Source organism: Thalassophryne amazonica, chromosome 21, assembly GCF_902500255.1.
Source record: "Thalassophryne amazonica chromosome 21, fThaAma1.1, whole genome shotgun sequence".
Lineage (NCBI taxonomy): Eukaryota > Metazoa > Chordata > Actinopteri > Batrachoidiformes > Batrachoididae > Thalassophryne > Thalassophryne amazonica.
In genome coordinates this window covers 6,939,223-6,953,756 of record NC_047123.1, presented here as the reverse complement: position 1 = coordinate 6,953,756, position 14,534 = coordinate 6,939,223, and the positions used below count along the sequence as shown (strand labels likewise).

General features: G+C 41.3%; 1 protein-coding gene across 1 annotated transcript in view; it reads left to right on the top strand.

The window, feature by feature from the left end:
* Positions 1-14,534, top strand: part of ttc13 (tetratricopeptide repeat domain 13) — a 117,861-nt gene that overhangs the window by 77,106 nt on the left and 26,221 nt on the right. The window contains exons 9-14 of the mRNA XM_034162263.1: positions 417-499; positions 2,601-2,742; positions 2,947-3,121; positions 6,375-6,531; positions 6,980-7,110; positions 7,188-7,320. Of these exons, the coding sequence (XP_034018154.1) occupies positions 417-499; positions 2,601-2,742; positions 2,947-3,121; positions 6,375-6,531; positions 6,980-7,110; positions 7,188-7,320 (821 nt within the window). The remainder of the gene's footprint in view (positions 1-416; positions 500-2,600; positions 2,743-2,946; positions 3,122-6,374; positions 6,532-6,979; positions 7,111-7,187; positions 7,321-14,534) is intronic.

The window sequence follows — 14,534 nt, the reverse complement described above, 5'->3', positions numbered from 1 at the left end:
AACGTCTTCGCGTCAAGCAACCCAGTCCAGTTGAAGATTCAAGCTTCTGTACCTTAAGGCCCACCTACGGGTACTTGTAAGGAATATTTAATTATTCAAATAAAAATAGAAGAGCTCTGCATAGCCTAACACATTCAGAATGGTCTTGGTGGCTTCTCTCATTAGTCTCCTCCTTGCACAGTCACTCAGTTTTTGAGAACTGACTGCTCTTTATTTACCATGGACTACTATACTGCTTGAGGCCTCTAGAGGCAACACGTGTGGATGTGTTCATTTATACTGTCTGCTGTAAACTGAAACTACAGTGTTCCTTTTGCAATAACTACATGCGATCTGAAACTTCTGAGATACTGTATTTCATCTGAGCTGTTTCACTGGGCTTTTTATGAAAACCTAATACTTTTTTTCTTCTCCAGGAAGCCATTGAGATATTCAAAGAGGCACTAAAGCTGAAGTCTGACTTCATAGATGCATATAAGAGCCTTGGACAGGCCTACAGGTACACTGTGAAATCCTTTATAGAAGTTGAAGCCACTGATGTTATCACATCGAGCATAACATGTACTTCCTCTTTGGCATTATACAAATATAGTAATGTGTAAAGTATTTTCCTCCTTCTGATGTCCTCAGTTTTTGTTTAACATAAAGTAAAAAAAAAAATTCAGGTATTTAAAAAAAAAAAAAAACAAAACACAAAAAATCCCAATTTTAAGTGGTCTATATTTTTTAATGGCCTCCCATGAGCTCTCTGCCGCAGTGACTTCCATGCTGGCCAGACTGGCTCGGAGTAGTACCACCTCGTTGGCGATGCAGTCCTGCCATCTAATTCTCAATAATACTTGGAGCTTCTGTTGCTGGAAATGCTTCTTCACATCACGGCGACACTCCATCCACACTTCTGAACTGTACAAGAGGGTGGAGAGAACAATGGCTCTGAAGATCATGATCTTGGTTTGGAGAGTGAGGTCATGGTTCATGAAGACGCCTTCCGTAAACTGCATGCACCATTTTGATCAGGTTCTTGATGTCCTTCTGGACTGTGGCATTGCTAGAAAGAATGCTGCCCTTGTATGGGAAGGAATTTACAGTTTCAAACACAGTTTTGTGAATTTGGACATTGCTGGTGTTGGGAGGTGGTTGATCTTCAGTTGCTTGTACCAGGATTTTTGTCTTGGAAATGTTGGTTTTCAAGCCATAGCGGGTGTAAGTGTCATTAAAAACCCAGCATCTGACTGGCAGCCGGCCACAGTGTGCTCAAGAGTACTATTATCATCTGTGTACCGGAGTTGCCTTATCGTGCTTATTGTGGTGAGGCTTCCACCCCTTCTGTAGCAGATCTCAACACCAGGACAGGTAGCTCTTGTATCATGGCTCTAAAGTACAGGGAAAACAGTGTAGGAGTAAGGACACAGCCCTGTTTCAGGCCTGCCATTATTGGGAAGGGGGCCAAGAGGGTATTGTTGATGGTGACGTGGCCAGACATGTCCTTGTGAAATGTCCTGATGAGGTCGATGAACTACTTTGAGCATCCAAAGCGTAGCAGGTAGCTCACATGGTAATCCTCGGGACACTGTCAATAGCTTTTTCAGGGTCCCAGAAAATGAACATAAGTGGTTATCCCGGGACCTTTCCTGGAGAAGACGGGCGCAGAAGATCATGTCTGTTCTTCCTTGTGATGGGCAGAAAAAACATTGGGATTCTGGGATGACTTCTTCAGCAACTGCCATCAGCCAGTCCTGTAGGATATTGGCAAATATCTTTCCTACAATGCTAAGGAGGGACATCCCACAGATGGAGTGATCTCACTTCTTGAAGATGTGGATGATGGTTGCATCCTTGAGGTCATCCAAGAATATCCACTGCTCCCACATGAGTTGGATCAGCATGAAGTGACGGGTTCTCATGAGATACAATCTCCGGGGGCGCATTGTTGGGACCTGGTGCTTTCTACGTCTTCATGAGCATTCTCAAATTAATCGTGTAATGGTGAAGTCGACATACAGTACCGTACCAGATATTGAAGGATGTCTACTCTCTGGAAATGATCCTTCCACCTTTTGGAGGATATCCCGGTCATGCGTGAGTGGGGCAGATCCATCTTCAGACTGGAGTGTGTTTGTTCCAGATTGGATGGAATCATGAAGCTCCTTTGTCACTGTGTAGAAACGTTTGTTATCCCTGCAGTCTGTGGAGGCCTGTATCTTGCGTGCCTTTCCTTGCCACCAGGTGTTTTGCAGTTCCTTCACTTTGCACTGGCAAGTGGGCTTGACATCCAGTAGACTGCGCAGACGAGCATGTGTTGGCTTATTCTCTCAGGCAAGTCTGGCAGACCTCTTTTGGTCAAACTAGTCATGGTGGAAGCAATGAATGATTCCACCTGCATAATTTGAGGCGGGGGGTCAGTTACCTTTTCACATGGGTGAAAATTTAAATTAGACTTTTCTTTTGCTTCAACAAATAGAAATGATTTAAAATCTATTTTTTTGTTGCTTGAGTTGCCTTTGTTTTATGGGGAATAAACAGAAGGAATCAGGATGAGGCCAAATACATTTTCTCAGCACTTTCACGCTAACTTTATCTTGTCATTTTCTTCTTCTTAGAGAGCTTGGAGATTTTGAATCGGCAATGGAGAGCTTCCAAAAAGCCCTTATGCTAAACCAGAATCACATTCAGTCTCTCCAGCTTCGAGGCATGATGCTGTACCACCACGGCTCTCTACAAGAAGCCATTGGCAACTTTAAAGTAGGGGATTCTTCCTGGTTCATGTTAAATAACTTTCATGTGTTCCATATATATTTGTTCTGTTATTTTATCTAAAAATTGTCACCAATCCATGAGCTCAACTAATCTGGTCTGCTTCAATATATGACCAGCCTACTAATAATTTAATCACGAGCTCCATCCTTCTCATCTTTGGCCTTAATCTTTCTCTTTTCTGCCCTTTAGAGGTGCCTTCAGTTGGAGCCCTATAATGAGGTGTGTCAGTACATGAAGGGTTTAAGTCATGTGGCCATGGGACAGTTCTATGAAGGCATCAAAGCTCAAACTAAGGTCATGTTGAATGATCCTATGTTAGGGCAGAAAGCCAGCTCTGAGTACCTCAAAGTCAAATACCTCAGAGGTTAGTTTCCTTCTGTGTACACTCCCATATTGCTCGTGTTTGCGCACACGCACACATGTGGGGCATTAAAATTGGAAACATTCAAATGTGATTTTTCACAGGTAGAGTTGTTCTACTGTTTGCCTTTCATTAGAATCTGTGAACTCAGAATGTACTGGCTATACACCCCATGTGGCTGAGTGCCAGTCCCAAGCCCGGATAAATGAGCATAGAAGTGGCAAGGGTGTACACCTTAAATTTTGTCAAATCTCAGCCACATTGGATGCACAAGCCAGTGCATTCAGCATATCAGTCCCACTCACTCACTCACTCACTCATCTTCAGCCACTTACTCCAATTAAGGGTCTGGAGCCTATCCCAGCAGTCATAGGGCACGAGGCGGGGTGCATTTTGGACAGGACGCCAGTCTCGCGGGGCCACATCTAGACAAACAAACACATTCACACCCGCATGCACACCTATGGACAACTTAAAGTTTCTAGTCTACCTGACCTGCATGCCTTTGGATGTAGGAGGAAGCAAGAGCACCGAGAGAGATCCCATGCAAACACGGGGAGAACATGCCAACTCCACAGAGAAAGGCCACAGGTGGGAATAGATCCCATGACCTTCTTGCTTTGAGGCAACAATGCTAACCACTAATCCACCGTGCCACCTACATCATTCCCAACCCCTAATGAATATGTATGGTTGTATCTGGAAGGATATCCAGCATAAATTTTGCCAAACAAAACCTCCAGATAACAAATTGAATTTCCATATTAGGTCAGTCAAGGCCTGGATTAAGGATGATAGCCAATAGTGCAATTGTCCAACAGGCTACCAGCAGAAATAGTCCTACTGTTGGGTGAGGAAAACACTGAGAATGTGCCTGAGTGATTGTGGCTGTTTGCTAAAGGTCATTGTCCTGCTGAAATATGAACCATCACCCCAGTCTGAGGTCAAGAGCGCTCTGGAGCAGGTTTTCATCCAAGATGTCTCTGTACATTGCTGCATTCATCTTTCCCTCAATCCTGACTAGTCTCCCAATTCCTGCTGCTGAAAACATCCCCACAGCATGATGCTGTCACCACCATGCTTCACTGTAGGGATGGTGCCTGGTTTCCTCCAAACATGACACGAAAGAGTTCAGTCTTTGTCTCATCAGACCAGGGAATTTTGTTTCTCCTGGTCTGAGAGTCCTTCGGTCCTCCCTGCCTTCACTGCGCATACCTGCCAAATTCCAGGCGGGCTGCCATGTGTCTTTTACTAAGGAGTGGCTTCCATCTGGTCACTCTACCATACAGGCCTGATTGGTGGATTGCTGCAGAGATGTTGTCCTTCTGGAAGGAGCTTTGATAGAGGTTCTCTTCTGTCTGTCTAAAGCCCCTTTCATACCGGGCCAACTTCGAGTTGCGTCGTGCGGCGTCGTCATGACGCCGCATGTATGCAACCTCATGCCGAGACGATGTAGCTCAATACCAGAACACCGTGTCGGATGCAAAGGACGAAGTGAATCGGACGCCAAAAATTAAACATGTTTAATTTTATCCTGCGTCGAGCAGAGGACGCAGAAAGGAAGTGGTTTCAACACAAGTCAGGACACAGCAACGGTACTCGACGTGACCGGAAGCCACACCCTCACAATACAACATTACCTGACGCCAATTTATGATTCCTGCTATGTTCCATTGTTCGAGCAGTATAAATCATGCAGGTTGGTTTTTATACCGTGTACACAATGCAGTGAAACTACATGCACAAAAAGAGCACAGAAAAAAAAATGCTGATTGCAGCCTGACTGCTGCTTCAGCTCCTCGCTCTTAATTATCTCACAGCTATATTTAAATAAAGTCCATAAAAGTCCTGCTCACAGACTGATTGCCAAAGACAGGACATGTCCACATCTAGTAAAAAGTCCGGACATCTGCAGTCCACTCACAGACGATTTGCTTGCACGTGCACATGTGAACAATTAAAAGAAAAACTGGCTGGCCGCAGGCAGTTCCTCACTCCCCCCTCAAACTCTCTCATCATTGTGTTAAATAAAGGACAAATAGGACATGAGTTAAGTCCTGCTCACAGACTGATTGCCAGAGACAGGACATGTCCATATCAAGTATAACTCCAAACATCTCCACATTTACTCATAGACAGTTCGTTCTCGCGCGCACGGTCAAAGAAAGAAAGCTCAACTATAGCAGAAATCAGAGCGCAGCCCTGCACAGCTTCTTCCATTTAAAAATAACGGAGGCCACTGTGCTCATTGGGACCTTCAAAGCAGCAGAAATGTTTCTGTGCCCTTCCCCAGAATTGTACCTTGAGACAATCCTGTCTCGGAGGTCTACAGACAATTCCTTTGACTTCATGCTTGGTTTGTGCTCTGACATGTTCTGTCAACTGTGGGACTTTATATGTAGACACGTGTGTGTCTTTCCAAATCATGTTCAGTTAACTGGATTTACCCCAGGTGGACTCCAGTTAAGCTGTAGAAACATTTCAAGGATGATGAGTGGAAACGGGAGGCACCTGAGCTCAATTTTGAGCTTCATGACAAAGACTGTGAATACTTATGTGCATGTGATTTCTCAGTTTTAATTTTTAATAAATTTGCAAAAATCTCACCTTTTCACATTGTCATTATGGGGTATTGTGTGTGGAATTTTGAGGGAAAATTAATTTCATCCATTTTGTAATAAGGCTGTAACATAACAAAATGTGGAAAAAGTGAAGTGCTGTGAATACTTTCTGGATGCACTGTACATCTCCTTGGCTTTTTTCCAATCGTTGGCGTCCTCATCACTCACGCACAATAGTGCCAGATTGTGTCCAGAGATGTGCACGTTCCCTCATGTCAAATTATTTTGAAGCACTCTGTTACTCAAGCAAATTAGAGTCTGGGTTCATGTGCTTGTGCTGCTTGTGCATTTACCACATCGTGAAACTGCCTTGGTTTCTGGATGACAACCATCCAGGCAGACAACCAATCCATACCCATTTCTCGTAAGTAACCACCTGCTTGCCACAGCCAGGTGATATGTGGGCGTCACCTTTGCTTTCTGCAGTCACTGAGTTCATCAAAACTGAGGCAGCTCATGCCCAGAAAAATGTGCCACATGGTCAAAATGTCATTAGAGTTTCAAGTGATAATCCTCATCTGAGTTATTATAAACATGCATAATTTTGCTATTCTTGCATATTGAGTAATAGAAGTATTTGATAGTTTTTACAGTTTATGCTTTTCTTGCATAATGATAGCCTGCTTTTCTGCCAGAGTACTCTCGCTATCTACATTCTCACCTGGACATTCCAGTGGCAGAGTACAATGTGGACCATGACTTGCCGGGAAACTTTAAGAATCACTGGGCTAAGAACTTGCCTTTTCTACTGGAGGACTATGAAGAACAGCCGGGCCTACAGCCACATATCAAGTAGGTGTGACGGTCCTACTTTAATTATAGCAATTACTATAAAGTACAAAAGATTATTTTACAATTTCAAGAGCGGCACAGTAGCAGCTGAAAAATAATGAATTCCTATTTAAAACTGTACAGTCCTCCACTTCAATACAGGTTAGACAGGATTTGGAAGTTTTATAAATGAGGACTTTATAATTTCCACAGCCATATTTTGCAGAAATATTTGAGCTCACAGTTGCGGTGACAGTTAAGGTATTTTGTGGCTTAAAGCTAACAGTAGAGATCTTTCTGCATCTTATTCCATCAGTGTTCAGGCAGATATTCATGTGTTCCTGTTAGCACAGTTAAAATTATTTTTATCCACAAATGTTTCAAAAATTAGCCACAATCCAGTCCATTAAAAGTTTCACTTTCAGATCACTTTGAAAGTTGATCTTGTATGTTCTCAATACTGTTGTAGGGATGTGCTGCCACAGAACTTTGACAGCTACAGCAGTGAGATTCAGAAACTGATCTGCACAGCTGACCATCTGGGTGCACTAATGCAATATGACACGCCAGGTTTCTTACCAAATAGGAGAATACACAGAGGTACGACTAATAAATAATCTACCTCATAAAGATGGTTAAAAGTGTTAGTAATAATAATAATTGCCTGTAAATTTCAGCAATGGGCTTAGGAACCCTGGAGGTGATGCAGACCATGCACAGGACATGGAGCAACTCCAAAGTGCGGGTCAATGGCAAGACCCGGCAAATGCAGTGGAGAGACATGTTCGACATAGCTGTCAAATGGAGGAGGTGAGAAGAGTTTCCTCTACAGGAATGATTCTAGTCTCTTCAATGAGCATCCTGTTTAACCCTAATCACTTCACATGGGGTCCAAACGAATCCCAGGGGTAAATTCTATTGGCATATTTTGTGAACTCTTATATTTATTTAAGTGTAATTGTCACCTATAGTAGTGTTCAGAATAATAGTAGTGCTATGTGACTAAAAAGATTAATCCAGGTTTTGAGTATATTTCTTATTGTTACATGGGAAACAAGGTACCAGTAGATTCAGTAGATTCTCCCAAATCCAACAAGACTAAGCATTCATGATATGCACACTCTTAAGGCTATGAAATTGGGCTATTAGTAAAAAAAAGTAGGAAAGGGGGTGTTCACAATAATAGTAGTGTGGCATTCAGTCAGTGAGTTCGTCAATTTGTGGAACAAACAGGTGTGAATCAGGTGTCCCCTATTTAAGGATGAAGACAGCACCTGTTGAACATGCTTTTCTCTTTGAAAGCCTGAGGAAAATGGGACTTTCAAGACATTGTTCAGAAGAGCAGCGTAGTTTGATTAAAAAGTTGATTGGAGAGGGGAAAACCTATATGCAGGTGCAAAAAATTATAAGCTGTTCATCTACAATGATCTCCAATGCTTTAAAATGGACAAAAAAAACAGAGACGCGTGGAAGAAAATGGAAAACAACCATCAAAATGGATAGAAGAATAACCAGAATGGCAAAGACTCACCCACTGATCAGCTCCAGGATGATCAAAGACAGTCTGGATTTACCTGTAAGTGGTGTGACAGTTAGAAGACGCCTGTGTGAAGCTAATTTATTTGCAGGAATCCCCCGCAAAGTCCCTCTGTTAAATAAAAGACGTGCAGAAGAGGTTACAATTTGCCAAAGAACACATCAACTGGCCTGAAGAGAAATGGAGGAATATTTTGTGGACTGATGAGAGTAAAATTGTTCTTTTTGGGTCCAAGGGCCGCAGACAGTTTGTGAGACGACCCCCAAACTCTGAATTCAAGCCACAGTTCACAGTGAAGACAGTGAAGCATGGTGGTGCAAGCATCATGATATGGGCATGTTTCTCCTACTATGGTGTTGGACCTATATATCGCATACCAGGTATCATGGATCAGTTTGGATATGTCAAAATACTTGAAGAGGTCATGTTGCCTTATGCTGAAGAGGACATGCCCTTGAAATGGGTGTTTCGACAAGACAATGACCCCAAGCACACTAGTAAACCAGCAAAATCTTGGTTCCAAACCAACAAAATTAATGCCTCGCAGATGTGAAGAAATCATGAAAAACTGTGGTTATACAACTAAATACTAGTTTAGTGATTCACAGGATTGCTAAAAAAAGCAGTTTGAATATAATAGTTTTGAGTTTGTAGCGTCAACAGCAGATAGCCCAATTTCATAGCCTTAAGAGTGTACATATCATGAATGCTTGGTCTTGTTGGATTTGTGAGAATCTACTGAATCTGCTGGTACCTTGTTTCCCATGTAACAATAAGAAATATACTCAAAACCTGGATTAATATTTTTAGTCACATAGCACTACTATTATTCTGAACACTACTGTATATAGTTTTCTTACGTTTCACTTCTTGTGATCCCATTTGATTCAGTACTCTGGGCTTCATAATCATTTTTCTTATGGAATCTGCTTGGACCCGTTTGATATTATGACGCCTGGTTGGACTCGAGAAAAATTTAGAGCTTGGCGTTAGTTTTTATTAATAACTACTGTTAGAGCAGTTTAATCATAATATTTGCATCAGAACACCTGCAGGGATTTGGGATTATTGAGGGTTTTTTTTGTTATTAATTATTTTATTTGTATTGAAAAGACATGTTCAAAAAAGAGAGAAAAATTTGGGAAGAAATGGAAGTACAGCAAAGTTTAAAATACACAATCTGTTGTAGTTGCACAAAATGGCCAAAAGAGGTCTGTAGTGTCTGAATTTCAGGCCAAGTCTTAGCTCTGCTGTTTCTGGGCAGTTCTGGATGAAAGTTAAGCCCAGAAAAGCACCATATTTATCTTTATTTATTTATTTACCATCATTTGTCGTGTGAAATGGATGGCTGGTACCCAGTTACATCTCAGTGAACTGAAGCAGGGTTGCCAACTCTCACACATCTGGCGTGATACTCGCACTTTCAGCATCAATCTCATGCTCTTACGCACAAGCAAGAAATGTCACACCAAAATAAAAAATTCTCCCATTAATTTTCTGTTGATGACTAGATTAGACCAGACTACAGCGCGTTGTTTCTTAATGAAAGGAGAGGAGTTTAAGACGCACACGCAAAACAGCTGTTAACATCTGCTGACAACATTCTGACTGCAGTATTCTGTGATCAATAATTCGCTCAAAACTGTGCACGTGATACGCAGTGATGCCTAATCTGACCACTTTTTTTTTTTCGGTAACAAGTAATCTAATGCGTTAGTCTTTCCAAATCAGTAATCAGATTAAAGTTACTTCTTCATGTCACTATGCATTACTATTATCTTTGTATTGTGAGTTGATCACAGCATTAAAACCAGCCTGTGAGCAAGGGGAGGTCAGAGTTCGACTGAACTGCCAACTTCACCCACATTTCGCAGGCGTTGCACTCAGGCGGCATCAAAGACACACCACACACAGGGCTGCTGTTAGCGTTGGCCGGCCCGGGACAAAGTCATTTGAAAGCCCACCCCCTCTCCATACAAAGTAATGAGTTCCCAATTCTCGGCCCTGCCCCTCCCTCCCTGGGCCCGAGACAACTGACCTGTAATGTAGACTGTTTTGGCTGCACATGCGCACATACGTAGCTTAACCCACCCCCATCACCATCACTATACACACACAACCTTTGAGCCTAGCAGCTAAGCGAGAAGAGAGAAACTGTCAACACGACGTAAAAAGAAAAGTTCCTAAATGAGTTCAGAAAACTAGGAGGAGGGTGAAAGTGGAGGAGAGAAGAGAAAGGCAGAATCTGAAGAGCAATGTAAAAGTAAAATTCTTTGGAAATTAAAAAAAACAATGCTAAAATAGCTACGTTGTGTGCGTTTTGTTTGTGTACACTAATTTCTCCCAAAATACGATAATTTTGAGGTTTTGGTACGATAGTTGCATATTTCCTATCTGGCAACACTGGCTGCACGTGAAGAGTTCAGAGAGAATTTCAGCATAGGTTCAAATCTTGTTTCTGAGTCGGCCATTTTTGGATGACAAGGTAAGCCAATAAATGGCCTAACAAATCAAATAATCTATTGCCTAAAAAAATTGTGTCCTTTGTCACTACAGACGTAGCACAATCAGGCTAATTGTGTGTTGAGACAGTAGATTACAGACTTCAACTAGTTGTAAACTAGGTCGTACATGCGTACTATGTCATATGTTAATGTGCTGGTTAGCAAGTATTCATGATTTTAAGTCTATCTGTGCACATGCGCTAAAAAATGTGGTCACTGATGTATTTTATTACTAAATTATTACTGACGGAGAAACCAAAGTGTTTTGAACCAATGACTCAATATGAAGCAGTTTTAATGAATTGTTTTTGTGTTTAGAAGCTTTTGATACAGTTAAATATGGCGACGTGCTGGCCAATCGTTAACATAGCACGTGCATAGAACAATGAAACAGGCACTGTTATGTATTTTAAATAATAAAGGTTCTATGTGCATCTTGAAATTTTTGACTATATTTTCATTTAAAGACAATAATAATATACTTGTGTTATATTTTGATTGTGGCGTCATGAAATACTGTATGTAATAGCGATATAAAAAGTGAAATGTTTGTGCAGCTAGCACAAACTGTTATGACCATAGTTGTACAAAATGTTTTTTTTTTTATTTAAAAACAAGATCATTTCAGTGGTATTAGGCTTGGATCTGTTCCTCACACGGCACAGACATTTGTGTCACATTTTGTCCAGCTTGTAAAGAGTTTGATAAAGAACTGCCTCCATCCTCCCTATTTCTCCTCACAAATTCACTGCAGAAAATGGTTCTGGGGAGCATTAGCATGGCTAAAACCCTTCAGCTTCCCCCCCTCCAACCAGGGCCCTCTTCACCTCCAGCCATTGTACAGTGGAGGCAAGGTGGGGCGGGGGGACCATTCGGTCAGCGACACCAGTAGAGCTGATTTCACTCTACAATAGAGTGTTTTTGCTCTATTTAGACTGGGATCAAATGTTATATCAGCAGAGTAAAATTTAGTTGCTAAGATAGCTGGTTTAAAAAACAAAACCCTACAGAATATATGTTCTTAATTCGTAGATTTGCAGGAGAAGCATTGCATAACATCGTAACTCACGCTGTTACAAAGATATGCATTACTGTCACTCAGCACATTCACTGTCTCACTGCAGGTTGTGCATGTATAACTGTGCACGTGACAAATACATTTTTTTCATGTGACTAAAGCTATAATCAGTCCTCGATCACTGCAGGCAGTTACTGTCAGTGTGCCTTTGTGCTGTGAAAGATCTTCATTGCAGATATGTTTGTTGTGGATACAAGCAGAGTACATCATTAGGCAACAACTACACATATGCACAACACAACACGTACTACAAAACTAAAGTTTTCAACAAGCATTTTAAGTGCAACTGACATAATGTTTTTCTCACTGATTCATATTATTTTGTGATAGTATGCGACGTTCTGTTGAAGAAAAAAAAATTGAATGATTGAATTGTGATCATAACACACATTATTTTGGCCAAATATTACCCAGAGGCACTTACGTTGTGTGACTTCACAGAGGTATTTTAGTAGACTCGTTGCACTGGTCTCAGGCCACTCGGTACATGCAAACAATGCAGATGTCCACAAGCAGAACAGGAGTCCCCATTAGCTACAACGACTTAATAATGTTAAATTGTAATGTAGCTTTATTGAATTAAATATTAAATTATATATTAAATGCATACAAATCAGAAGGTTTTACCAACATAAATATAACACCAGACTGGTCCTAACAACTCAGTGTTAATTTTTATTGTTACAGGGACTTTCACTGTTATTTTAATAAATTGCATCTGTACAAACATCCCTGATTGGCTGATTTATTATATGTTAGAACCAACACACAAGTTACTGTAATGTGTGTGTTGGTTTTTACAAATAAATGTGTTTTTGTAAAGTGTCTTCTTTTTTTTTTTCATAGGTTAAAAAAAGGCATTTGCAAAACGGAAAATTCTGTTTAAGTGTGATTTGGCAGCGCAACAACCGTGTGATATTTGGGCGGGCACTATTGTCACTGCCAGTAGATGGCAGTGTCCTATGCATTTTGCCCGAGCGGCGTGCTCCATCAGTCTCTGGCTTCCCACATGGACAGCGCAGGCCTCAGTTCACATTTTCAGTACAGGTGCTTCAGAGGGCAGAGCCTGCTCCGGAGCAGTGCACAGCCACAGAGAGAAGGCGGTGCGATGCGGGCGAAATGTGGCCATTGCGGTATATAGTCCCTTATGTGCAATCTTATTCTATAAAACATCAAAAACCATGTCACTTGCACTTTAAGCTGCATTAGATGTACAGAGTCAGAATTATTTTTTGCGACATGCAGAAAACAACCAAGTAGCTTATTGCAGTGAGTGTACAAATATATATGAACTGAGACAAACTAATAGAAACATACAACCCCAATTCCAGTGAAGTTGGGATGTTGTAAAAATGTAAATAAAAACAGAATACAACAATGATTTGCAAATCCTCTTCAACCTATATTCAATTGAATACACCACAAAGACAAGATATTTAATGTTCAAGCTGATAAACGTTATTGTTTTTGTGCAAATATTTGCTCATTTTGAAAAGCTGGGACAGTGGTAAACATACCACTGTGTTACATCACCTTTCCTTCTAACAACACTTAATAAGCATTTGGGAACTGTGGACACTAATTGTTGAAGCTTTGTAGGTGGAATTCTTTCCCACTCTTGCTTGATGTACGACTTCAGTTGTTCAACAGTCCGGGATCTCCGTTGTCGTATTTTGTGCTTCATAATGCGGTAGACATTTTCAATGGGCGACAGGTCTGGACTGCAGGCAGGCCAGTCTAGTACCCGCACTCTTTTACTACGAAGCCACGCTGTTGTAACACATGCAGAATGTGGCTTGGCATTGTCTTGCTGAAATAAGCAGGGACGTCCCTGAAAAAGACGTTGCTTGGATGGCAGCATGTGTTTCTCCAAAACCTGGATGTACCTTTCAGCATTGATGGTGCCATCACAGATGTGTAACTTGCCCATGCCATGGGCACTAACACACCCCCATACCATCACAGATGCTGGCTTTTGAACGTTGCGCTGGTAAAAATCTGGATGGTCTTTTTTCTCTTTTGTCCGGAGCACATGACATCTATGATTTCCAAAAACAATTTGAAATGTGGACTCATCAGACCACAGCACACTTTTCCACTTTGCGTCTGTCCATGTCAAATGAGCTCGGGCCCAGAGAAGGCGGCGGCGTTTCTGGATGTTGTTGATGTATGGCTTTCACTTTGCATGGTAGAGTTTTAACTTCCACTTGTAGATGTAGCGACAAACTGTGTTAACTGACAATGGTTTTTCTGAAGTGTCCCTGAGCCCACACAGTAAGATCCTTTACACAATGACGTCTGTTTTTAAGCGATCGAAGGTCACGGGCATTCAATGTTGGTTTTCGGCCTTGTTGCTTACGTGTAGAAAGTTCTCCAGATTCTCTGAATCGTCTGATTATATTATGGACTATAGATGATGGAATCCCTAAATTCTTTGCAATTGAACATTGAGAAACATTGTTCTTAAACTGTTGGACTATTTTTTCACACAGTTGTTCACATAGTGGTGATCCTCACCCCATCTTTGCTTGTGAATGGCTGAGCCTTTTGGGGATTTGGGCATTCATCAACTTTCCCAGTCTTTTGTTGCCCTGTCCCAACTTTTTTGAAATGTGTTGCAGGCATCCATTTCAAACTGAGCAAATATTTGCACAAAAACAAAAAAGCCTATCAGTTTGATCATTAAATATCTTGTCTTTGTGGTGTATTCAATTGAATATAGGTTGGAGAGGATTTTCAAATCATTGTATTCTGTTTTTATTTACATTTTACACAACGTCCCAACTTCATTGGAACTGGGGTTGTACAAGTTGGAACTTGCTATCAGTCAAAACATAGAATTAGTGAAACTGCAGTAGTTGTACCTTCCACCGTGGATAATTGTCATAATTGCAACCTGTAAAAC